The following is a 23,888-nucleotide window of genomic DNA, read 5'->3' on the forward strand; positions in this document are numbered from 1 at the left end:
TGCTGTCGAGTTGTCTGTGGCAGCTGCTAGCACTTAGCTCTTCCTCTTCATTACAAGCCTTTGTCGTTGACAGACCACTATGAAATCATCTGATTTGGTTCTTAGTTAGCTATCCGATACGATAAGAACGGAAGACAAACGGGCCAGTTGCACAGGTAGGGGACTGCTGATTAAATCACCGGCAAGAGCTAGCGGGATGCAGCGTCAGTGCTAACTGTAGCTGTTAGCTGTTGCTAAACGAAACTGACATCCGCGTTAACTTAGACTGAGGTTGTAATGTGACTGAAGTTTACTGACGTTACTGCCGACAACAGCAGTGGCTTATATTTTATTCACAGATATTGCATCTGGTTTTGAGCCTGTGGTGTTAGTGACAAGGCTAACAGCCCACCTCAATGACTGACGCTTCTGTCAGACCTGTGCAGGAGACGGAGAACAGAGTGGACAATCTGCTGCATTCACTGCACTGACAGCCAGCAGAGACAGACCCAGTCCTCAGTCTCACACACTTTTATTATTACAATCAAAGCAATTCATGAAACATTCTGTTAAAACATTGTATTCGGCTGCTAGTTAACAAGCACACTAAACAGCAGCTAACAGTGCAACGCAACAGTCCTCCCTTCATCAGTGCTCTGCAAAATTATAATATAAAATTATAATATAAAATTAGCTGGGGATATTTCTAAGATGTTATAAAAAACACGAGGGGAAAATGTCCAGAAAATAGTATTTATTATTTATTGTTATTTATTTCTTGAACGTTTGTGGTTAATTTCTTGTAAAGTGGCTTGTTGCCCTCTTCCCATGTTATTTTCAAATGGTTAAAAGAAGGCATATCAGTTAATAAATGATTTAATGATTATAAATTCTTAAATATTAATGTTGACATATGAGCTTCAAAAGTTCTGTATGGATTGTTGTGTTCCACTTTGACTGTATATCGATATTGTGGAGCAGCATTCACATTTTTGTAATTTCCATCCTTTCCAAGCCTTCGGCACTGTGGTAAAGGTGTGTTCTAACTGAACTACAAAAACTACTGAGGTTCAACTTGTGTATATTTTTTGTATTTCACACGACACAAGGGCTTAGACTAGTGGTATGGTATCTATTTTAATTGTTGATGAATTTGCTGAGTGTTTTATCGGTTGGTCCACTATTTTCCAGAGCCCAATATGATGTCTTAAGATGTAATAATTTTGTACAATAATATAAGCCAGAGAAAAGCAGCAATTCTTCACATTAGAGAAGCGGGAACCAGATGATTAGGGCCCGAGCACGGAACGGTGCGAGGACCCTCTTGGAATGCAAGGAATTATTATTTTACTCTCCAATGAATCGCATTTTTGGAGGTCTAAACATGCTCAAAAACTCATGAATCTTGGTACGCTTGTCTGGCCTGGTGAAAAATTTCATATTTTGGTGGTTTCAGAAATGGGCACAGCAAAGTGGCTCCACAGCGCCTCCTAACGTGTAGCCCCATTGGCTGGTTTCATTTAAAATTCAGCACAGGTATGTATCATGCCTAGACGCACAAAAAAGCCTTTTGAACCCACCCCCCAAACCCAACAGGAAGTCGGCCATTTTGAATTTTGTGCTGATTTTTGGCGATTTCGGGTCTTGTACTTTTGCTATCTTGTCCTACAGGATTCATCCGAATTGGTGTGTCCATTCTCAACCCCTTGGTGATGAAAAGTTATTAATGGTCCGTACAAAACTTTTACAGTTTTCCTGTTATGTGGCGTACAATTTTGATGTCTCGCCATAAAACAGGAAATTGTTATAACTTTGGTGTAATTTGTTCGATCTGCCTTAAACTTCATAGGTTTGATGAGGGTCCTATCCTGAACACATCTGTATAACAAGATTCACTAGTCGTGATTGCCCCACCTAGTGGCAACTGGAAAAAAAGTTTTTTTAAACTTTCATCAACTTGGCCTACCTACTTAATTGGATCCAGTTGAAATTCTGTCTGTATGATCTTAAGGCCTTTCCACTTGAAAGATATTAATGGTCTGGGCAAAACTTTTACGGTTTTCCCATTATGTGGCGTACAATTTTGATGTACACTGTCCAATCTGCCTGAGACCTCATAGGTTTCATTAAGGTCCCTCCGTGAACACATCTGCATGGCAATATTCACTGCTCATCATAGCGCCACCTACTGGCAGCAGGAAGTAAGCCTTGAGGAACAATTATCATTGGATTTACGTGATATTTATGTGGTTTGGTTAACAAATGATGTACACAAAGATGACATGGAATTTCCCTCTCCTCCGGTGCCACCTAGTTGCCACTGGAAGTACTACACCATGTGAAATAGCTCACTCCAAACTTTGCGTATATTATCCGACTCTCACAGAAATGATCGACCGCTTTAGCTGGAGTCCCACCAGTACCCTGACATAAGTGGGGGTGCAAGGGCCCATTCATCGCTGCTTGCAGCTTTATTTTTTATATTTTTTATTTAACAGTTTAAACAACTGTTTAATTTGCAGTTGATTGAGTAACTGATGAATTAGCTAATTTTTCGTCTCTACACTATAATGCGTGTTTGTTGTGGTAATCAGCTTTTGAGATTCCAACTGACACAAATCCTGTGTCCTCTTGTATTTTCTGTTTTGGGCATGCATTGCTTTTGTTGTATTGCCTGTATTTTAGTGGGTAGAGGTACCACCATCATGTTTTGAGTAGCTGATATTGGCTAGATTAATAATGACAGAACACTGCATATGAAAAATGTTTGAAAACTCTTGTAGAACTGACTGACTTAGATGTTTATATTTGTGTATTGTTTTTGTGCTGGTTCATTATTATTTCATTCAGAATTGACTGTAAGATGTAAACATCATAGATATATGAAAAATTCAGTGACAACTGGAAGTTTTGACCATATGCTGCCAAACAAATATGACCGTAGTCAACCAAATGGGGGAACGATAATTAAGGCCCAAAGAGGTAATTTTTAAAAGACTGCTCCCCTGACACTGTTGACTGAAATTGAAAACACAAGTCCAGCTCAATGTGCTCTACCCAAAAGCCGAAAGAACCATCAAAGTCTACCTGCCTAGTTATTCTGCCATAAGAAAATAGATACACTAACACTCTGTTTTTTCTCTGTGCTCTGAATTCAGCAGTTTTAGTGTGAGTGACTTGGACAACAACAATGGGGAAGAGGAGGGTGCCAGATCTGTACAGAGCCCCCTTTCCCTTATACTCCGTTAAAGTGGACCCTCAAACAGGGCTGGTGATCACAGCAGGAGGAGGGGGGGCTTCCAAGACAGGCATAAAGAATGCTGTGGTAAGTACTGACCACCAGCTGTTTCACCGATTGAACTGTTAAATAGAATACTGCTCTCAAAACTCAACAACAATGCAGCGTGTATTTGGTTGTGTTGTGTGTATTTGGGTGGGTTTTGATTGAATATATAGTTGTGTTATATGTATTTGGTTGCGCTTTCTTTTTTTGAAATGCAAGGTTTCCCACACATTCCATTCTTTGTGGCGGCCTGCCATGTTTAACACATCTGCCATCACATCATATCATACAATCAATAGATTATATATTTTTGGAGCTAAGACATTCATTAGGAGTGCTATATATGCTGTTTGGTGATTTATTTCACCACACTCTTGCGTGATCTGTTTACAAGTGGACAGTGCTAAATACAAGTGTAAACGACCACCAAGACAACATTGTGATCCAAACACTCAAATCACTTGCTGTGGCAGTCTGGGACACATTTGACCAACACATCTTTTGTAATATAAAAACTATTGCGTCCTGATGCGTCTCTGAACAGCATGGAACAGGAAAATACATCATCGGTGTAGGATGGGGTAGTTATTTTGGTGACAGCGCCTGTTTTATGTCCGGTTGGACAAAGTTTTGAGTGAGTTTCCATCATTTGCTCTGTGAAAGGAGATGTGCTGTATCCAGCTGACAGCAATAGCTCCTACTGTATCAACACAACAGCTAACATGACTACTGAGCAGCTCACAAGAGTCAATTTTATTCATAAAGCCCATTAACAAAAATGACAATTTGCCTCAGTGGGCTTTACGGCATACGACATCTCTCTGTCCTTAGTCCCTCTCATCAACCAAGGAAACTCCCCGAAAAACCCTTTTATGGGAAAAAAAACTGAGGAGGGATCTAATAAGTGTGCGCAGGGCACTTTGACCTACTAGTGTAAGAAATGCAGGCAGTAATGAAATTTTAACACAAGTGCTCAGATGGAGACTTTTTGGGCTTTTTCAATGCCTTTATTTGATAGGACAGATATAGCACGAACAAGGGAGAGAGAAAAGGAATGACAAGCAGCAAAGGTGTGTGTAAAGTAGCAGCAGCAGTGGCAGACTCATGTCCGTGTGTTTCAGCACTTCCTGGATCTACAGCTGGTTGGAGAACACAAGTACAGTGCCAGTCTCCTTCACGCTCATGATACTGACACCCGGGCCACCATGAACATGGCTGTGGGGGATGGTGTGATTGCTGCGGGACAGGATGGGACCTGCTGTCTGATGAGGTTTAAACACAGCACACAGAAAGAAGGCGGCAAAGCTGCTGCTAAAGATGGTAAGACACTCTGATATAATCTTGAAATCTTGTGAAATAAGTATGCTACATATATGTTGCTCTTATTTGATGTGTGGCTGATTCATTTGTCTATTGCAAGTACATATGTGTGACACACACTTGTACTAACCTATTTTAGCATATTTTAAAAAATGTTTGTAATTAGCCAGTTTTGAGGTGGATAACTTTCATATCTAACTGTTGTAATGTTAGAAAGGAGCAGTGTGCTCTTTTTCAGAGTTACAAAAATGTGTTTTCACTTGGAGGGACAGTATGACAGACAGCATTCAGGATTGGGAAAGACAATAGAAAAAAATTAAAACAAACAAAGCACACAGCCCCACCCAACCAAGACACCCAAGACTAAATCAAAGGATTCAACACGCAGTTAATAGCAAAAATCATCAAATGGCACTACACTGATTCTCCAAATATCAAATAAAAGGTTGCTAGGTGGTGTCAAATAATTTCACCTGCTCATTTTCTAACATAGCCTGTCCTCTTCAGCTCAAGAGTACTGACAAGATCATCAAGCCATATTTTAACAACTGGGATGCGTCTACCCTTCCACAGTGTTGGCAAGGATTTCTAAGCTGACTTAAAGTAGTTAGTAAGTCGTCTTTGAGCCAATGTCAAGTTGTCTGATGTCTCAAAAACATTTTAAATAATAGTTTGTGGCTCAGGCTCACTTCTTGAATCAAGAATTTCCGAAGTTAGACGAAAAATGTTCCACTAGTATGTCTAAATATTTGCACACAATTTATATGAGTGTATTAGAATGGCTTACTCAAAGCGCCTTCACGTGATGAGTCACATTCACACATTTAGACACTGGTGCCTGAGGCTACCATACAAGGTTTTTAACCCTTAGAAATATGAGCAAATAGGGTTTTATTTCTTCCAAAAACATAGGGTGAGGGCAGAGAGCACTTAACAAGACAAGGCCCAAAATTAGCAAGAAGCTGGTTAAAAGTGCTTCAGGTTGGTTATACATTGTCTGGTGGTGAACATCAGAGTGCTGCTGTTGTGAGCTGAACTTTCATCAGGCACTCATAAAAATGATTGCCACTCAGATACCTCATTACCATTGCAATCAGCATGTGCACGTGTGTTTTTTTAAACTCAGGTAAACCTGCTAGATGGCTGTATTCCCACTGCCGCTGAATTTACCACTGGAGAGCGAGTCAGACTTTCAGCTCGTGTGTGTGTGTTGCCTTGTTGGTATGTCTGTGCGATGTCACATACAGGCAGGAGAACAGATAAACAGTAGACAGCATCAGGAACAGAGGTCTTTGAAAATGTTTCAGTGGTTTCTTCTCTTTATTTACCTCTTACTTATTAAGTCCCCCTTTCAAACATGGTACAGATGTATTTCTGTTGGTGTTTAGCACTGCTTAGGAGGAGACTGACAGTAATTTGTGTCACAGTTTTACTCTTTTTCTATTTCCATTGTGCTTATATTACAACTGTATATATTTCTAAATGTGTTTGTTCACAGAACCCCATGTGTTTCCTCCTAGGTGTCTTTGTTACCCAGTAAAAATGTGTGTCCTGTGTGTAGGGGGAAGTGGCGTGCAGCAGGGTAACGCCAGGCGACGAGCTGGAAAAGGAGAGAAAGGTGGACAGGAAGAAGCTGCAGCATCTGGAGACACATCAGCTATGAAGGATGAGACGGCTCGTATCTCTGTGAGCGATTTGGCCAAAGTCCAGTCAGACTTGAACCCAGAGGACCCGCTTCAGAAGGTGGTCAGGTTCAGCTCTGATCTGAGCCTCCTGCTGACTGGAGGCACAGATGGACACATACGAGTCTGGGAGGTAAGTACTGTCTGTCACTGTCCTTCTTTTCACTTTAACCCTTTGGGCCTGTTTTAATATTACACACACTGGTATCTCTCTTTGCACAAAACAAGCTTTTCAAAATCAAGCTTTAAAAAATATTATCCATTAATGTTATTTTCTACTTTCATTTAGTTATTTTTTTAAACAAACCAAATATTACATATCAAATATTCATTAATTTTCAGAATTGTAATCCTTTAAATGCCAGGTTTTTGTCATGATGTCACTGTTTTTAGATGGACCCGGAAATTCCAGGATAAAGCAAAAGTACACAGTTTTGTCAAAATATATGCCATATGCATGAACACGGCAGAAATTATTAAAAGATGAAGAATAAAAAGTGCATAAATTGTGACAAAACAGTCTTTAAGGGTTAAAAGTATGCTGGAATATATTTGGTATCAAGTATTGCCACTGAAAATGTAAGCCAACCCCAGATTCACTGTCATTTTGGACAGAGCTTTGTCTGCTTGGATCAGCTACCGTATGTCTGAGTGGTGTATTCAGTCTCCACATCATGTACAGCTTTACTTTGATTCATTTGGAAGATGAGGACATTGCTTTTATGGTTGTAAAGTGGATGTTGAAGTATGATAGCCAGTTGGTGGAAATGCTCCCTATAGGTTGTTTGCACATGCCGTCACATCACAGCAAAGAACTGCAGTTGGGGGGCAGGAAGTGATTTCTGCATGGAGAAGTGCTATAAAAATGCCAAAGTTTTGTGCAGTTTACGGCTTTGCCAACCGGTCAAATTGGGAGAACCGTAAGAGCTACTTTCAAGTCCAGAAAGTAAATACACATAAAGACACATAAAGGTGTGAAAAACTCACAGAGCAATGTCGGCTGACATGGATTAAAAACCTCCATCTAAAGTCTAGAGGAGCAGAGTCAGACAATACTTGTGTATGTTTTGTATGTCATGTTTTCAGCGGTGTTACTCTGAGAGTGGTTGACCTCACAGAACGAGGGAGAAAAAAGTAGCTACATTTACCCAGATAGCGCAAAGCCTGATGCCAGTTCTTCATCCATTCATGTAAAATTACTTTAGAGTTGAAATGAAGCAATATAAAAAACAAACATACTCATCCAAGCAAAAACAAGACAGCAGTCATTCAGTGCTGCTTTCGATCCGATGTTGTTTACCCAGCAACACACAAAATAGTTATAAGCCTCAATACACTTGTGCACCTTCATTTGGCTAGCCATTTAGTAGGAGGTCTGCAGGACGAAGTCATCTGTGATATGGGTTGCCTCCACACCAGGTATATTGGTCAACCTGTGGGAAAAATCACTTTTCCGTCAAGTGTAGGAATCATATCCAATGTGCCTGGAAAATTTCTGATGACAGCTGCTGCATGCATGTCCATCTAAGGCATATTCACTTTCCTCCATTCCCAATGATTCCCAACTGGTGTTCAGCACTTCTTGCCCCCATCTAACTTTAGCACATCATTGGGATCACATGACTGTAAACAAGTTTTTGTGGTCCATCTTGCAGTTCTGTCAATGTTCCGTATTCTTTACAGCTACCTTAACCACACCCAAGCTATGCCTTGTGCTGAAACAATAAGGTGATAAAGTCAAGGCTTGATGATTGGCGTCCTTCCTACTGCTAGCCAGCAACATTGAAAGACTGCTGCTAGCTTGCTAGCCCACCCCACATTCCCTCCACCCCACTCCCCTCTCAGAATACATCATCATCAAGTCTGCTTATCGAGCAGGAAGTGGTCTTGGATCAGCCTCAGCTTTGCACTGGCTAAACTGGAGTTTCTACAGCCTCTGAAGGTTTGGAAAATAGCATTATGGGTGCCCACCACATATGTATCAGGAAAATCTGGATACAACCATGGTTGGGGTGTGGTACAGTTCATTCCTGTGAGAGCTGCTCAGTAGTGTCCATCTATCCATCTATGTTCTTCCGCTTATCCGGTGTCGGGTTGCGGGAGCAGCAGCCTAAGCGGAGAAGCCCAGACTTTCCTCTCCCCGGCCACTTTGTCCAGCTCTTCCCGGGGGATCCCGAGGCGTTCCCAGGCCAGCTGGGAGACATAGTCCTTCCAGCATGTCCTGAGTCTTCCTTGGGGTCTCCTACTGGTGGGACGTGCCCTGAACACCTCACCAGGGAGGCGTCCGGGAGGCATCCTAATTAGATGCCCAAGCCACCTCATCTGGCTCTTCTCAACATGGAGGAGCAGTGGCTCTACTCCAAGTTCCTCCCGGATGACCGAGCTTCTCACCCTATCTCTAAGGGAGAGCCCAGCCACCCTACGGAGGAAGCTCATTTTGGCCACTTGTACCCGCATTGTTTTTCTTTCGGTCACTACCCAAAGCTCATGACCATAGTTGAGGTTAGGAACCAAGATCGACCGGTAAATTGAGAGCTTTGCCTTTCGGTTCAGCTCCCTCTTCGTCACGACAGATCGGTGCAGAGTCCACATTACTGCAGACACAGCACCGATCCGCCTGTCGATCTCCCGCTCCATCCTTCTCTCACTCGTGAACAAGACCCTGAGGTACTTAAACTTCTCCACTTGGGGCAGGATCTCTTCTCCGATCTGGAGAGGGCACTCCCCTAACCCTTTTCCGGTTGAGAACTATGGCCTCGGATTTGGAGGTGCTAATTCTCATCCCAGCCGCTTCACACTCGGCTGCAAACCAATCCAGTAAGACCTGAAGGTCACGGCCTGATGAAGCAAACAGGACCACATCATCTGCAAAAAGCAGGGACCCAATCCTGAGGTCACCAAACTGGACCCCCTCAATGTCCTGACTGTGCCTAGAAATTCTGTCCATAAAAGTTATGAACAGAATCTATGACATAGAGCAGCCCTGGCGTAGTCCAACCCTCACTGGAGTCCGACTTTCTGCTAGCAGTGTGGACCAAGCTCCGGCACCGGTCGTACAGGTAACGGACAGCCTGTATCAGGGGGTCCGATACCTCTTCCTCTGGGAGAACCCTCCACAGGACTCCCCGAGGGACACGGTCGAATGCCTTCTCCAAGTCCACAAAGCACATGTGGACTGGTTGGGCAAACTCCCATGCACCCTCAAGGATCCTGCCAAGGGTCCAGAGCTGGTCCACAGTTCCATGACCAGGACCAGAGATGGAAGAGCCCACTCCCGAGTCCCCAGGCCCTGATTCCTCACGGGAAGGCATGTCGGTGGGATTGAGGAGGTCTTCGAAGTATTCCCTCCACCGTTCCACAACATCCCGAGTCGCGGTCAGAAGCGCACTGTCCCCACCAAACACAGTGTTGACAGAGCACTGCTTCCCCCTCCTGAGATGGCGGATGGTGGTCCAGAACGTCTTCGAAGCCATCCGGAAGTCGTTCTCCACGGCCCCACTGAACTTCTCCCACACCTGGGTTTTTTCCTCGGCGACCACCGTAGCTGCACTCTGCTTGGCCTGCCGGTACCTGTCTGCTGCCTCTGGAGTCCCACAGGCCAAGGTGGCCTGATAAGACTCCTTCAGCTTGACTGCATCCCTCACCGCCACTGTCCACCAATGGGTTCGGGTGTTGCCGCCATGACAGGCACCGACCACCTTACGGCCAAAGCACCGATCAGCTGCCTCAACAACAGAGGCACGGAACATGGCCCTCTTGGACTCAATGTCCCCTGTCTCCCCCAGGACATGGTCAAAGCTCTTCCGGAGGTGGGAGTTGAAGCTCCTTCTGACAGGAGACGTTCCAAGCAGACCCTCACAATGTGTTTGGGTCTGCCAGGTCTGACCAGAATCCTCCCCCACCATAGGAGCCAACTCACCACCAGGTGGTGATTGGTTGACAGCCCCTCTCTTCACCAGAGTGTCCAAGACATGCGGCCGCAAGTCAAACGACACGACTAAAAAGTCGATCATCGAACTGCGGCCTAGGGTGTCCTGATGCCAAGTGCACATATGGACACCCTTATGTCTGAACATGGTGTTCCCAATGGACAATCTGTGGTGAGCACAGAAGTCCAATAACAAAACACCACTCAGGTTTAGATTGTGGGGGCCATTCCTCCAGCTCATGCCCCTCCAGGTCTCACTGTCGCTGCCAACTTGAGCATTGAAGTCCCCCAGCAGAATGAGGGAATCCCCAGAAGGAGCACTCTCCAGCACCCCCTCTAAGGACTCCAAAAAGGGTGGATACTCTGAGCTGTTGTTTGGACCATAGGCACAAACAACAGTGAGGATCCGTCCCCCCACCCGAAGGTGGAGGGAGGCTACCCTCTCGTCCACCGGGTTAAACTCCAACATACAGGCACTGAGCTGAGGGACAGTGAGTTTCAACCCCTCTCGAGAAGACTGGTTCCAGAGCCCATCCTATCTGCGGGGTGGGGCCCACTTTTTCTAGTTGTAATACCAACCTTGTGCACCAGCTCAGGCTCCTTTCCCACCAGAGAGGTGACATTGGGGGGGGGTGGGGGTGACCTGTGTCCGGGCGAGGGAAACTTTGGATCATGTTTTCCTTTCATCATAAGGGATCTAGTGAGCTATGCTTTGTCTGGTTCCTCCCCTAGGAGCTGTTTGCCATGGGTGACCCTACCAGGGGCATAAAGTCCCCAACAACTGAGCTCCTAGGATCATTGGGACATGCAAACCCCTCCACCACGATAAAGTGGTAGCTCAGGGAGGGGAGCCAAAAGAAGCCAAAATCGCTCCATTTCAGTGGTATGAAAGTACCTGGATCATCTGTATTACTGGGCCCACAGAGCATGAGCACTGTGTCCGAGCTAGTAACTTCGGCTGATGGAGCAGCTGACTTCCAGTTTAGCACCTCACTTGCTTGAATGGCGATCAAACAATTTAATCTTACGGCTTTTTTAGACTTTCCAAATGTTATTGAAGGGAATGGATTAAATCTCCATATTGAAATTAGTTGTTTTGTAGTTGTTTTTATCGCTTAAAAAAATGTATCCAGTATTTTATAGACATCTCTTTCCCAATGTTAGTGGATAGGAAAAAGTCTTTGTGGGGCCCCGTGGCATTACGTGACATAATTCCACTTTTGGCCACTTTTTAAAATGGCTCTCATCCTGGGGGTGGACATTTGCACTGATGTCTTGACTGTTTGTTCTTGATTCTTCTACAGTTTCCTTCCCTAAAGAAGAAGTTGGACTTTAAAGCACATGACGGGGAGATTGAAGACCTGGATATAAGTCCAGGGAACAAGGTGAGAAACTCACACCTTGGGGTGTGGATATTTGATGCAGGCTGGGCTCTGCCCATATGCCATTGAGCAAGGCAGCCTAATCCTTAGATGAGGCAGTAAGTGAAAAAGGGGGACAAAATGAAGTCCTTGTCATTATGTTGTCTTGCAGCACCTAGTGACAGTGGGCCGGGACTTCTCCTGCAGCATGTGGAGTGGCAGCCAGCTGGCTATGAGTCTTAAGTGGCTTGAAACCATGCCTCAGATAGCTGAGAAGACTTATCGATATATGTCTTGCAGGTAAAAAAAAACAAACAAAACAAGACAGCTGTTGAACTGACCATATCCACGTGGATGATGTGACAGTGACTATATATGGTTATGTTTTCATGTATTTCAGGTTTGGAAAAGTAGAAGACCAAAAAGATGCCCTGAGGCTTTACACAGTCCAGATTCCTCATAAAAGAGATAGAAAACCTCCTCCTTGCTACCTCACCAAGTGGGACGGCAAGAGCTTCCTGCCCATGCTGACGGCTCCCTGTGGGCCTGAGGTCATCTCCAGCCTGGCAGTTAGGTAACTGACAGCTTCATGTTATAGACAGAGGAAGGCAGGGTTCTGTCAGGACTGACTGATGGCCCAGCACAGTTCAGGAATCATGTTTTTGTTTTTGTCCTTTTTTCATTTTCCTGGTCAGGAAGTCTGTTTTTACTTCCCTCTATACAAATTGTTGTAGTTATTATATAACAAAAGACTGCTTTCATACTTGAAACCATAAGGTCAAAAAACACATTCAGAAATGACAGCGCCACCTGCATGTATCAGGAAATGGTTGTCAGTAATTGAAAATGTGAGTTGTAAATGCTTTAGATTTATTGAGCTGAGTGTTTAAAACTACTGGAGTCATCCTATAAGAGCAAGTAGATTTCTGAGTCCCATCTTTACATTTCTACAAAGACCCACACAACAGCAGCATCATGTTGCTCCATTGTGTGATGTTAGACAGCATGCTGGCATATCTGAAGCAAAAGACGCATAACGGACATTTTACACAAAAGCATCAGGCTCAAGTGTGACATGTAACATACGTATGTGTTGGCAACACTTCATAAACAACAACAATAACAAAGGCATAACATGAAGATAACAATCGTTTACCGTTTATGGTGGCTGATCTCCTCCTCTGCTTGGGGGGGTAAGGAGCACCTGGATCTCATTGTCTCCCAAAACGGCAACATTTTTGGCAGCTGCTCATCTTCCTTGAACTGCTGTCAGCTACTTTTTAAATCTCCTGCAGTGGGTTGCGCTCATAACACACCATCTAAATATCACATCCATCCATTCCATGGAGCTGTCTTGCCGGCTGTCCCTTTTATACAGACATCATTTTGGTGCTGTTACTACCTCTATTGACAACTTAAAGGTGAGATAACTCCTTCCCCCAATTCTGCAACTGTACCTTTAACACAGAGCAGTGAGGTGAATGTTCCTGCCTTGAACAGGCAGAGTAAAAGGGGCTATATGTTCTTCTCTTAAAAAAACTTCAGCTTGTTTCATTTTGTGTGTAAAGGTTAATCAAAAAATTTCAGATAAACCCATTTTAACTTTGTCTTTGACAGTGACTCTGGAACATTTCTTGGCCTTGGGACTGTGACAGGATCAGTGGCCATCTACATCGCTTTCTCCCTACAGGTAAAGACACATCTCCAACTGATGAACATAAATGGACCAACCAGCCCTGCTGCGTGATGATAACTTGGTCTCACTTTGTGTGTTTGTGTGCAGAAGCTATATTATGTCCAGGAATCCCATGGCATCGTTGTGACAGACCTGGCTTTCCTGCCCAGCTCCCTGAAAGGCAGAAATATCAAAGGGAACAATGAAACAGCCATGCTGAGTGTCGCTGTGGACAGCCGCATTCAAGTACATGCTGTCCATAACCGAAGTAAGTCCTGCATTATCATCCAGTGAACAAGTCAAGTCAGTTTTATTTATAAAGCCCAATATCACAAAGCACAATTTGCCTCAGAGGGCTTTACAACATACAACATCCCTCTGTCCTTCGACCCTCACATCGACTTAGAAAAAAACTCCCAAAAAACCCTATAATGGAGGGAAGAAGATGGTTGAAACCTCGGGAAGAGTGACTGAGGAGGGTTCAGTCTTCCAGGACAGATAGATGTGCAATAGATGTTGTAAAAAACAATTAAAATACAGTAGAAGACAAATTGACATAGAAAGAGAGAAGATAGAGATATGGAGGAAGAGAGGGGGAGAGATGCACAGTAGTAATATTACTAATAAAATAAGATATAACAATAGTAATCAAAATAAAATTAATAAATGCAATTTATTAATTTTTGATAGCATGTGATGTTACATGCAAATATAAGTGGTGATAACAGTCATATGTGTATATTAATAGTGGAGGCATGACTAATAATAACAGCAGTAGAAGTTGCTGTCGAGCAGGATCACGGCATCAGTGCAGCCAAGACCCACGACACAGGCGCAGCCACAGACAGGACCACAGCAACAGCACAACCATGACCATGATCCAGGCTAACTGCAGGTACAGCATCAGTCTCAGCCACAACACGTGCACAGCCAAAGTCAGGATCACAGCATCAGCACAGCCATCAACACGATTAAGGCGAAGCCAAGATCCAGGAAAACTACGAAACAAGGGTGCTCAAATGCTCCGGAGAAGAAGCCGAGTTAGTGTTATGCAGTGAAAGGACATGAGCGTTTGCAGATCAAGAGAGCAAGAAAAGGAAAAAGGAGCTCACTAACTCACGGAAAGTCCCCTGGCAGACTAAATCTATGTTAGCCTAACTAAGGGCTGGTCCAAGGCGAGCCTGAGCCAGCTCTAATTATAAGCTTTAGGAGTCTTAGAGGAGTCTTAGAATTAATCAATGTGGGTATGAGCAGAGGCTCCATTCAGATCTCCCATCAGGTCTCGGCTCGGGGGAGAAAGAGGGAATGACATGCAGCAAAGGGTCAGGGTTAGAATCAAACCTGTGGTCACTGCGGCAAGGACACAGCCTCTGTACATGGGGCACCTGCTCTAACAGGTGAGCTACTGGGGGCCCCTATTAGCATCTACAATCTGCAGCTACAACACTGGTGGTACCCACCTCTGATTGGTCTGAAACTCTCTTCTTTTTAAATACCAACAAGCCAAAGCAGGTTTATACCATTAATGATTAAATCATTATTTTAAAAAATACTGCAACAGTATAAATACTAGTACCCTAGGGGGTTCAATTTTTACCAGTGTCAGGCTCAGACACAGTTGTTGAGTCTGTGTGCCCTCAGTCAGCTGTTGTGCTAGAAATGGAATCAGCCTGATTTGCCCTCCCCAGTCTGACTCAATTATGAGCTTTTATATGAATACTATACTGTTATTACCCAATACGTAAGAAAATAGTATTAATATATGTAGGCTGTAGATCAGTACTGTTACAGGTCACATGATGAGTCAAAGAGTGCCTACAAGAGGTGTTATTGCATTGCATAACTCTTGTGGATGTTGAGCGGATCATCCAGAAGTTTTGAATCCACAATTCCTCTGTGATATCATGGACTATCACCTCCCAGAAATCACTCATACGTAGCCGCTCCCACGTATAAGGGTTTTGCCTTTCCTTTGTCGCTCCATAACACACCTACGTGGCCTTGGATTGGAAATAATGATGGCTAGTGTTGTGGCTGCAATAGAAATAAAGCTGCTAATGTTTTGCACATCCATCGTCATGCTTCTTGGAACATTATCACCAGAGGAGAAGTTGCAGAATATCACTCAATGAAAACTAGAGCCTGATCGATATATTGGTTTATCGATATGTATTGCACGTCTGTCTGCCCTGGAAGAGGGATCCCTCATCATCCTCTGCTGCTCTTCCTGAGGTTTCTTCCTTTTTTTCCCCCGTTACAGGGGTTCTTTTTCAGGGGTTTTTCCTTGGGTGATGTGAGGGTCTAAGCCTTCTGAGGCAAACCATGTTTTGTGATAATGGGCTCTATAAATAAAATTGACCTGACTTGACTTGACTTGATATTATTGGCCGATACTAGCCTTTCACGGACATATCGGAGCGTATCGGCATATATTTTTACCGATATGCGGCAATAAGAAAACTGTTTTTTATAGACCATATAACGCAGAAAACGATGCTTGGGTGGTTTAGAAATGCTTTCATTATATAGTTAGTCCAGCAGAGTGCACTTTGACTTCATTGTTTACACTATTCTCAGCACTTTGACACTGGAACAGTCAGTCAAGATCGTTTACACGGTAAGCCACATTGAAATATAACTGTTACGTTAATAAACAGTGGCCTCATCATTTTGCAAACGAACAAGAAGATCTAAGGTCCCAGGGTGATGGGAGGAGAGGACTACTAACGTCCCGACTTTATTGCAGTTTAGCGGCTTTTCTGACCCTCTCAGTGCCGTTATATTTAAAAAGCAACAAGCGACACATTAAGTGACTTATGCAGATCATCAGGGAACAAGGACTGCTTAGGGACTGTTCTGTAGCTGTGGTCCTTCCTGACATTTTGGGGAATGTTCCACTCCATAGTTCCACTGTAACTCAAGCAAAATACTCCACTCTCCTTCGTCCCCACTTAGAGGGTTTTTAGCAAAATAGGGAACATTTACGAGGACAAGAGAAGAAGAGAAGTTGTTTGTTCAAGAAAGCAGCCTTCTTAGTACTTTTGCATCGTCATATCGGTGCAAAATCAGTGCACAATGCACATAGAAATGATCTATTTTCATTCCAGCTCAAAAATTCACTCTACCGGTCGCCATATGGGTAATCTGTGAATTTTTCCACCATAAAATAGGTATCAGTATTGGTCTCAAAAATCTCATATCAGTTGGGCTCTAATGAAAACATAGTCATTGCATTTCATCGACATTTCCTAAATATGTCTTTCATTACAGATTGTAATGGAAAACCCCTTGGTGATTTCTTAGCATTCTGCACTTTTGCCGCTTGCTTTGATGAAACTTTTCAGACTGCTAAATGGAACCAGTTGGTTAAACTTGACCTAAAATGTTAGCATTTCCATTTCCAGCTCAGAGAGGTTTCTCCTCTTGGCTGTATTACTCCTCTGCATGTCGTAAACTCTCGGGGTGAGGTTTCTAAACCCACAATATATGAGGGCGTGGTATGTAAAGTGATGATTGTTTTCAGCTGCTGCATTCATCACTATCTGATCATTCCTTCGCCATGATCAGAGAGGTAAGAACGTTTCACGAATCACACGCGAACCCTATCGTAAGATGATGACTGCGCTCAGATGTGCGCTGGTCTGACCGTTAGATAGATAAATGATAATAATCTGATCTGTTATCTTCCATCCTCTCCAGGATCCTTTCCCATATGGCTGGTGCTGTTCCTCTGTGGCCTCATGGTGGTGGGAGTTGTCCTCCTCCTACAGAATCTCTTTCCAGGATTTATATAAATCATGCAAGTGTTCACTCAAGTCTTTAGACGACTTCCATTGCAACTGTTAACATCAGCAGTCATCAGTGGAGCACCCAAAGCTCTCAGTGCTGCTGAGCCTATGAGGCTCCTCCAGCTGCAGCGCTGACTGAGCAGCTCCTCCGGTGCCCTGACATCATGATCCTCCTCCTCCTCGGCTCTGACTCAGGGAGCTCCTCTCACATCTGCAACCAAGTGAATCACACCAGGACAGACTGTGAGATTTTATTTGTTTTGATCTCGATCTATTATTCTTAATTGTTTTTGGATCCATGTCGGAGAGCTGAAGCGCTCAGGTTCATGAATATTTAAGGGTGGGATCTTTTTATTGACATATTTAAGGAACCATGTAAAAATATAGAAATGATTGGCACTTAATGTGTCTGCTTTTGTTTTTGTTTACACACAGACACTTTGAATTAGACATTAGCCTCTTTGAAGAACAGCTTTTTATGTGTTTTTCATTTGGTCCAGCAGTGGGCAGCAGAGAGCAGAAAGCTTACAGTGAAACATGGATTTCTTGCTGTACATGAAGGTGTTTTGAATCCACACATACAGCTCCGTGCTTTGACTCTGACAGGGTGCCCAGTGTTAGGTAAATGTTTCAGCACAATGGTGCAACATCCTCAATAAATGTAAGATCATTTCATATCACAAGAAAACAGATATGTGAGTGAAGTTGCTGTGAGCATATTAGAAGCAGGCAGTTTGTGTAAACTTAAAATGTTATAACAGCAAAAGATGGATATTACTTAATTTTATGAAGACATTTAAATGAAACATCTCACTGCAAATGTTGCCCAGCAAATGTTAAAAAATATGAAGACAGTTTTTAAATCATGCCCATATTATTGTAACTAACTTGGTGAAATGAAAAAGAAAGAAATAAAATGTTGATGAGAAAGGCAGCAAAAAAAACCCTAAAAAACACTCTTGGTGTCTTGCATCATCATCCAGGCAGTCTTTGGTCTACAACCTTAACAGTTATTTAGCCCTTTGAAACCTGATCAAATTTGTTTGATTTCTTTAAAAAAAAAACCCAAGAAGGCTATGAGCAACTTAATAACATAAGGCCCAAAAAACAGCAAAAAAATAAGGAAAGAGTTGCAAAAACAATTCCCTGAAAATTAGCAAAAAAAGAAAAAAAGAAAGAAACAACAAACAAGAAAATTACTTGAAAAAAATGCAGAAAATTTAAAAATAGATTTTTAGTTTTTTTTCTGCAACATAATATTAATTACATAGTAATAATGATAATAAATATATTTGGGGGATATTTTCCAGAGTTTTTGACTATTTTCTAATAGTTCTCATCCCCCTTTTAAAACTTTTAAAAACACCTTTTACTAATTTCTTGCAATTTGTGGGACATTTGCAAGAAATGTTTCACAATTTGATCTGTGCCTTTTTCCCCATGGTTTTGAATGAAATCAATCCAATTTGCTCAAGTTTCAGTGGGTTAAAGAAATAAATAACCTGTAATTACTGATTTCCCTGCTTGGGGGCAGCAGAAACATATTGTAAACACAACATTGACAACACTTTTTAGGTTGATGGTGATCAGTTGGGTTTTTGGTGAATGGCCTTCTTCTTTCATATATTTTTGTCGACCACATAAAAAAAAAAACACCCTTTCCTCACATTTCTTTCATTATGTTCCTACTTTTCTTTTTTGCATGCACCTAAATAATTCACACAGTTAAATCGAGTACAAATTGAAGATTTTTAATGTTCAAGCTGATAAACTTTATTTTTTGTAAATATACACACATTCCGAATTTGATGCCTGCAGCAGGTTCCAAGAATTTGGGACAGGAGCAACTATAGACTGGGAGAGATGTGGAATGCTCAAAATGAGCTGGAAATTCCACAGGTTCAATCAGAACAGATGAAGCCTTTAAAAAATTGTTTTTATTTTGGTGTATTTCTTTTTTCTATCTAAAAACATAGTGCCACTGTGAAAAAAAGTGTTTAAAGGGTTAAAATTTGGAAGATTCATGAATATTTGAAATTTATAATTTGGACTGACGGTTAAAAAATGAACTAAATGAAAGTAGAAAACTATATTAATTTATTATACGTTTTATAGCCTAGTTGAAAAGCGCATTTTGTGTGCAGCGCAGTGTTTGTGTGAGTATTTGATACTGCACAAAAAAAAGTATAAAAATCAATGTTTTAGATAAACATTGACAGACTGATCTTAGGTTGTGATAATAATAAAAAATAAATCTACTTAGCATCTAGTATATTGAAAATAAATATTGCTTTTCATCTAAAAACAGGACATATGTTGGTTAAAAAACTTACTCACTGAAAGTAGAAAATAAAATTAATGTATAATATCTTTTAAAGCGTGATTTTGAAAATTGCATTTTGAGTGTATGTAATATACAGTGGGCCCTAAGGGTTAACATATTTTACTAGGATGGATGAAACTTATGCTGGTCACTGGCTATGACGAGTTGACGTACTGCGGTAATCATGTTACCTTATTTACAGTGTATCTCTGTCTGTGCCTCTGGTAGCGTCTGTGCTGCTCCTGCGAGCGATTCCTTGCTTATCTTCTAACTTGCTCCTCACTACAACTGCTTTTTACTTGTCTGTGATCGAAACTCACTCAAGTTTTACACAAACACTCACCGCTGTCTTCTTCTCTCAGCGGTTTTTCCTGTTTAATCACACAGCCGCTCACTCACTGTTATCTACTTTAGCTTTAGCTCTGGTTAGCGATGGCTTCTCCCTGCTCTTCTCCCTCTTCTGCTGCTCTCTCCTGTTCAGTGTGTCAGATGTTTAGTTACTCGTCTGCCTCCTTTAATGATAGTGGTAACTGTGACAAGCGTAGTTTATTTGCTGCGTTGGAGGAGAGTCTTAGCGATCTGGAAGTGCGGCTCTGCACCATGGAAAATCCCTCTTTAGCTGCAATAGTTAGCATGCCCCCTGTGGCCTGTGCGGACCGACATAGCGTAGCCTCTGCTAGCTGTCCCCCGGCCTTCACATTTCAAAGAAGTACTCCCCGCTCAGCGACACACCCACTGAGGAAACAACTTTGGTCACTGGCAGCTCTGTTTTGCGAAACATGAAGTTAGTGACACCAGCATCCATAGTGAAATGTATCCCTGGGGCCAGAGCGGGCAACATCGAGTCAAATTTAAAGCTGCTGTCAAAGGCTAAGATTGGAAAGATCATTATTCACGTTGGCGGCAATGACACCTGCTTATGCCAAAATTAACATATAGTCGGTATATATGCAAAAACTCTGTGGGACACCTTAATCTTCTCTGGACCCCTGCCTAATCTGACCAGTGATGACATGTTTAGCCGCATATCATCACTTAACTGCTGGTTGTCGAGGTGGTGTCCAGCAAACAATGTGGGCTTCGTCGATAATTGGCACTCTTTTTGGGGTAAACCTGGTCTTATCCGGAGGGATGGCATCCATCCCACTTTGGCTGAAACCGCTCTCCTCTCTAGGAATCTGGCCAAGTTTATTAGAAGCCCAAAGCCATGATGATCCAGAGTTGGGACCAGGATGCAGAGTCGCAGTCTTACACGCTTCTCTGAGCTTCCTCTAGCACAGTCACACACCCATAATGTAAATGTCATAAAAATGGTGTCTGTCCCCCGACCACTTCTTTTGTTTAAATCTAAAATAAACAAAAGGGGAACTGTACAAGAAAAATTCATAAAAATTAGTACATCTGCTGTCAAAGAGCATCATAACAGGAGAATTAAACGCAGACTTTTGATAACTTTTAACATTTGATGCCTATCACCTAATCACTGATTTAATATTGGATAATCATATTGATTTCTTTTGCCTCACGGAGACATGGCTGTGTCCTGATGAGTATGTTAGCTTAAATTAATCCACTCCTCCTGGTTATATAAATAGTCACGTTGCTCAAGACACTGGCCAAGGAGTGGGAGTCGCTGCTATTTTTATTCAAGCTCAGCAATTCATCCTAAAGATAAACTAAATTATAGTTCATTTGCAAGCCGTTTTCTTTGTCTTCTCACCCATCCTGGAAAACCCTACAGCCCATTCTATTTGTTGTAGTTTACCGCACCCCCAGCCCATACTCTGAATTACTCCGCCATGCCAGAGCAAACTATTACTCATTATTAATTGAGGAAAATAAAAACAATCCCAGGTTTCTTTTCAACACCGTAGCTAGGCTGACTCAGAGTCACAGCTCTGTAGAGCCTTGTATTCCTTTGGCCCTCAGCAGTGACGACTTTATGAGTTTCTTTTATGAGAAAATTATATCAGAGATAAAATCTATCACCCCTTGCCCTTAACTGACCTGACCTCAGTCACAGGTAGCTCGGATATGGCAGCATGGCCTGGAATTTATTTGTGCTGTTGTTCCCCTATTGACCTTCACCGACTCTCTACTTTGATTTCCGCATCCAAGCCATCAACATGCCTGTTAGACCCCATCCCAACTAGGCTACTTAAGGAAGTTTTACCCTTAATTGACAGTTATTTATTAGATATAATCAATGTGTCTTTATTAACGGGCTATGTACCACAGTCCTTTAAAGTAGCTGTCATTAAACCTCTTCTAAAGAAGCCCACTCTCATCCAGAGGTTTTAGCAAACTATAGACCAATATCGAATCTCCTCTTTATTTCTAAAATCCTTGAGAAAGTGGTTGCTAATTAACTTTGTGACTTTCTCAAAGATAATAGTTTATTTGAGGACTTTCAGTCAGATTTCAGAGTTCATCATAGTACAGAGACAGCACTGGTAAAAATTACTAATGACTTATTGATTGCCTCCGATAAAGGTCTGGTCTCTGTTTTCCTATTAGATCTCAGTGCTGCCTTTGACACCATTGACCATCAAATCTTACTGCACAGACTGGAAAGCTTAATTGGCCTTAAAGTAATGGCACTAAGCTGGTTTAAATCATACTTATCAGATCATTCCCTGTTACAGGGGTTTTTGGGGGAATTTTTCTTCAGGTGATGTGAGGGTCTAAGGGCAAAGGGATGCCGTATGCTGTAAAACCCTCCGAAGCAAATTGTGATTTGTGATAATGGGCTTATAAAAAAATTTACTTGACTTGACCTGAATATACTTGTTTCTAAGGGCAGGATGGAGTTGACATGTCCACAGCCCATATGCTGCCATAAAGGTTTTAGACACACAGGTCCAGTTTTATGCAGAGCTAGATGCATTATATCGATGAGCCTTTCAGATGATTTCCTGAAAATGCAAACACCGATTTTTATATTGGTGGTTATTTGCCTGATGATCCTCAGCAGAGATCTGTTGGTTCTGTTCTATGTAGTAAATTAGCATCTGAAGAGATGAGAGGAGTGAGAAGCAGCACGGCTGATGGACACAAACCACAGACTGTGATGATGCTCTGGCTCTGCAGTCATTATTATATTATATTACATTATACATTTCAGATCAGAATCAACTGGGCAAAAAGTGCAGTGAGGCTGTGAGGCTACTTCCTAAATCCAAACATGCGCTGTTATACCATCCCCTTCCAGCAGGTAGCACTGTGTGTCCGTTCAATGAGTCACTGAAAGCGGCTATGTGTTCATTTAACCCATTCAAACCTGGTTCAGATTTCTTGTGCTGCATTTAGACGTGCCTCTCACAAAGTATTTAACGCTTTGAAACTCAAGCAAATTGGTTGGACCCCCCCCAAATTTCAAGTAATTTTCTTGCAAATTTTTACTATTTCTTGCTGTTTATGGAGCCTTGTGATATTAAGTTGCTCGTTGCCTTATAACCCTTATAATTTCCTTTTAATTTCGTTTTTTAAAGAAATCCAACAAATTTGCTCAGGTTTCAAAGGGTTAACCTACATCTGGTTCTGTCGCATCCAGCACTGCATGGACAGCACCTGACCTGCTGGCTGTTCTTCAGCTCACACACTGAGTTCTGTAGACAAGGCTGGAGTCTATGGCCGAGACATGATGAGTGACTCTCAAAGTCCTGTTCCGGTTTCCCCTCATTTGATGTGCTTATGAGACAAAATTCAGACACAGACTGACATCACAACAGGTCAGCTCCTCCATATGCTCTATTCATCCAGATTCACCTCCATTCTGCACATTGTAAAGCAATCCTCTGACCCCCACAGCAGTCCAGGAGGCGGGGGATGTCCATGTATCAGACACTGTCAAGAAATATCTCTTATTTTTCTTCAGCAACTCAAAAATCAAACAATAAAAACATTATCCTCACAATTTAGCTCTATTTTTTTTAAATTTATTAGGGAAACAGGGAACATGTTTAATATTTCTTTTGAATATAATCCAATTATACAACGGTTCGTTCTGACCAAGCAATTTGATTGGTTGAGAGGCGTTCCATGAGTGCTGATACAGGAGTGCAACATCACTGGGACTGTAAACTTTTAACTCTACATGTATCACTCCGCTTTACGACCGTTCAAAATCTGTTCATTAGTGTAAGAGTGAAAGTGGGATATGCTTTAAAAGTGGGATATGTTTATAGTATGGTGTAAGCATAAGTTCAAACAGTTGGCGCTATTCAGGCAGTTGTCAGTTGGTCAGGTTGAGGGAGGAGAGAAGAAGAGGAGAGAGAGAGGAGTGGGGGGAGAGCAAGAAAGGACCATGGAAAGGATGGGAATAGAGTAGTGAAGTAATGAGTCCTAAAACGCAAATGTCTGTTAACCTCTTAGCACTCCCGATTCCCTCGTTTTAAAGTCTATGGGTTTTTTGAATGGGTTTTCGGTAAAATGCCCTAAATAAGGTCTGGGGTTAACACAGGCTAAAGATATTTAGACGTTTTGTTCTGCAACATAAAATACATCCGCTTAAACCTGATTTTTGAACTTTAAAGGTTTTACTCGTCTT

At 42.3% G+C, this 23,888-nt stretch overlaps 1 protein-coding gene across 3 annotated transcripts; it reads left to right on the forward strand.

The window, feature by feature from the left end:
• On the forward strand, positions 1 to 17,960 carry preb (prolactin regulatory element binding). Of its 3 annotated transcripts, none has more exons than XM_042490337.1 (10): positions 1 to 155; positions 3,138 to 3,304; positions 4,384 to 4,582; positions 6,144 to 6,397; positions 11,497 to 11,577; positions 11,726 to 11,853; positions 11,954 to 12,127; positions 13,171 to 13,243; positions 13,337 to 13,496; positions 16,928 to 17,960. In XM_042490337.1, the coding sequence occupies exons 2-10, from the start codon at positions 3,170 to 3,172 to the stop codon at positions 17,020 to 17,022; spliced, it is 1,299 nt and encodes a 432-aa protein (XP_042346271.1). In that variant the 5' UTR covers positions 1 to 155; positions 3,138 to 3,169; the 3' UTR covers positions 17,023 to 17,960. The 3 variants fall into 3 exon arrangements, with proteins under 3 accessions (XP_042346271.1, XP_042346272.1, XP_042346273.1); XM_042490338.1 differs by having other exon boundaries at positions 3,141 to 3,304; XM_042490339.1 differs by lacking the exon at positions 1 to 155 and adding an exon at positions 1,470 to 1,515 and having other exon boundaries at positions 3,141 to 3,304.
• Positions 17,961 to 23,888: the final 5,928 nt, after the last annotated feature.

Source organism: Plectropomus leopardus, chromosome 7 (assembly GCF_008729295.1).
Source record: "Plectropomus leopardus isolate mb chromosome 7, YSFRI_Pleo_2.0, whole genome shotgun sequence".
NCBI classification, from domain to species: Eukaryota; Metazoa; Chordata; class Actinopteri; order Perciformes; family Serranidae; genus Plectropomus; species Plectropomus leopardus.

Excerpts from the sequence above, each read along its gene's own strand:
- preb (XM_042490337.1), top strand. The coding sequence starts at position 3,170 with ATGGGGAAGAGGAGGGTGCCAGATCTGTACAGAGCCCCCTTTCCCTTA. Across the intron at positions 4,583-6,143 it reads CAAAGCTGCTGCTAAAGATG|GGGGAAGTGGCGTGCAGCAG; the intron begins GTAAGACACTCT and ends TCCTGTGTGTAG. Across the intron at positions 11,578-11,725 it reads ATATAAGTCCAGGGAACAAG|CACCTAGTGACAGTGGGCCG; the intron begins GTGAGAAACTCA and ends GTTGTCTTGCAG.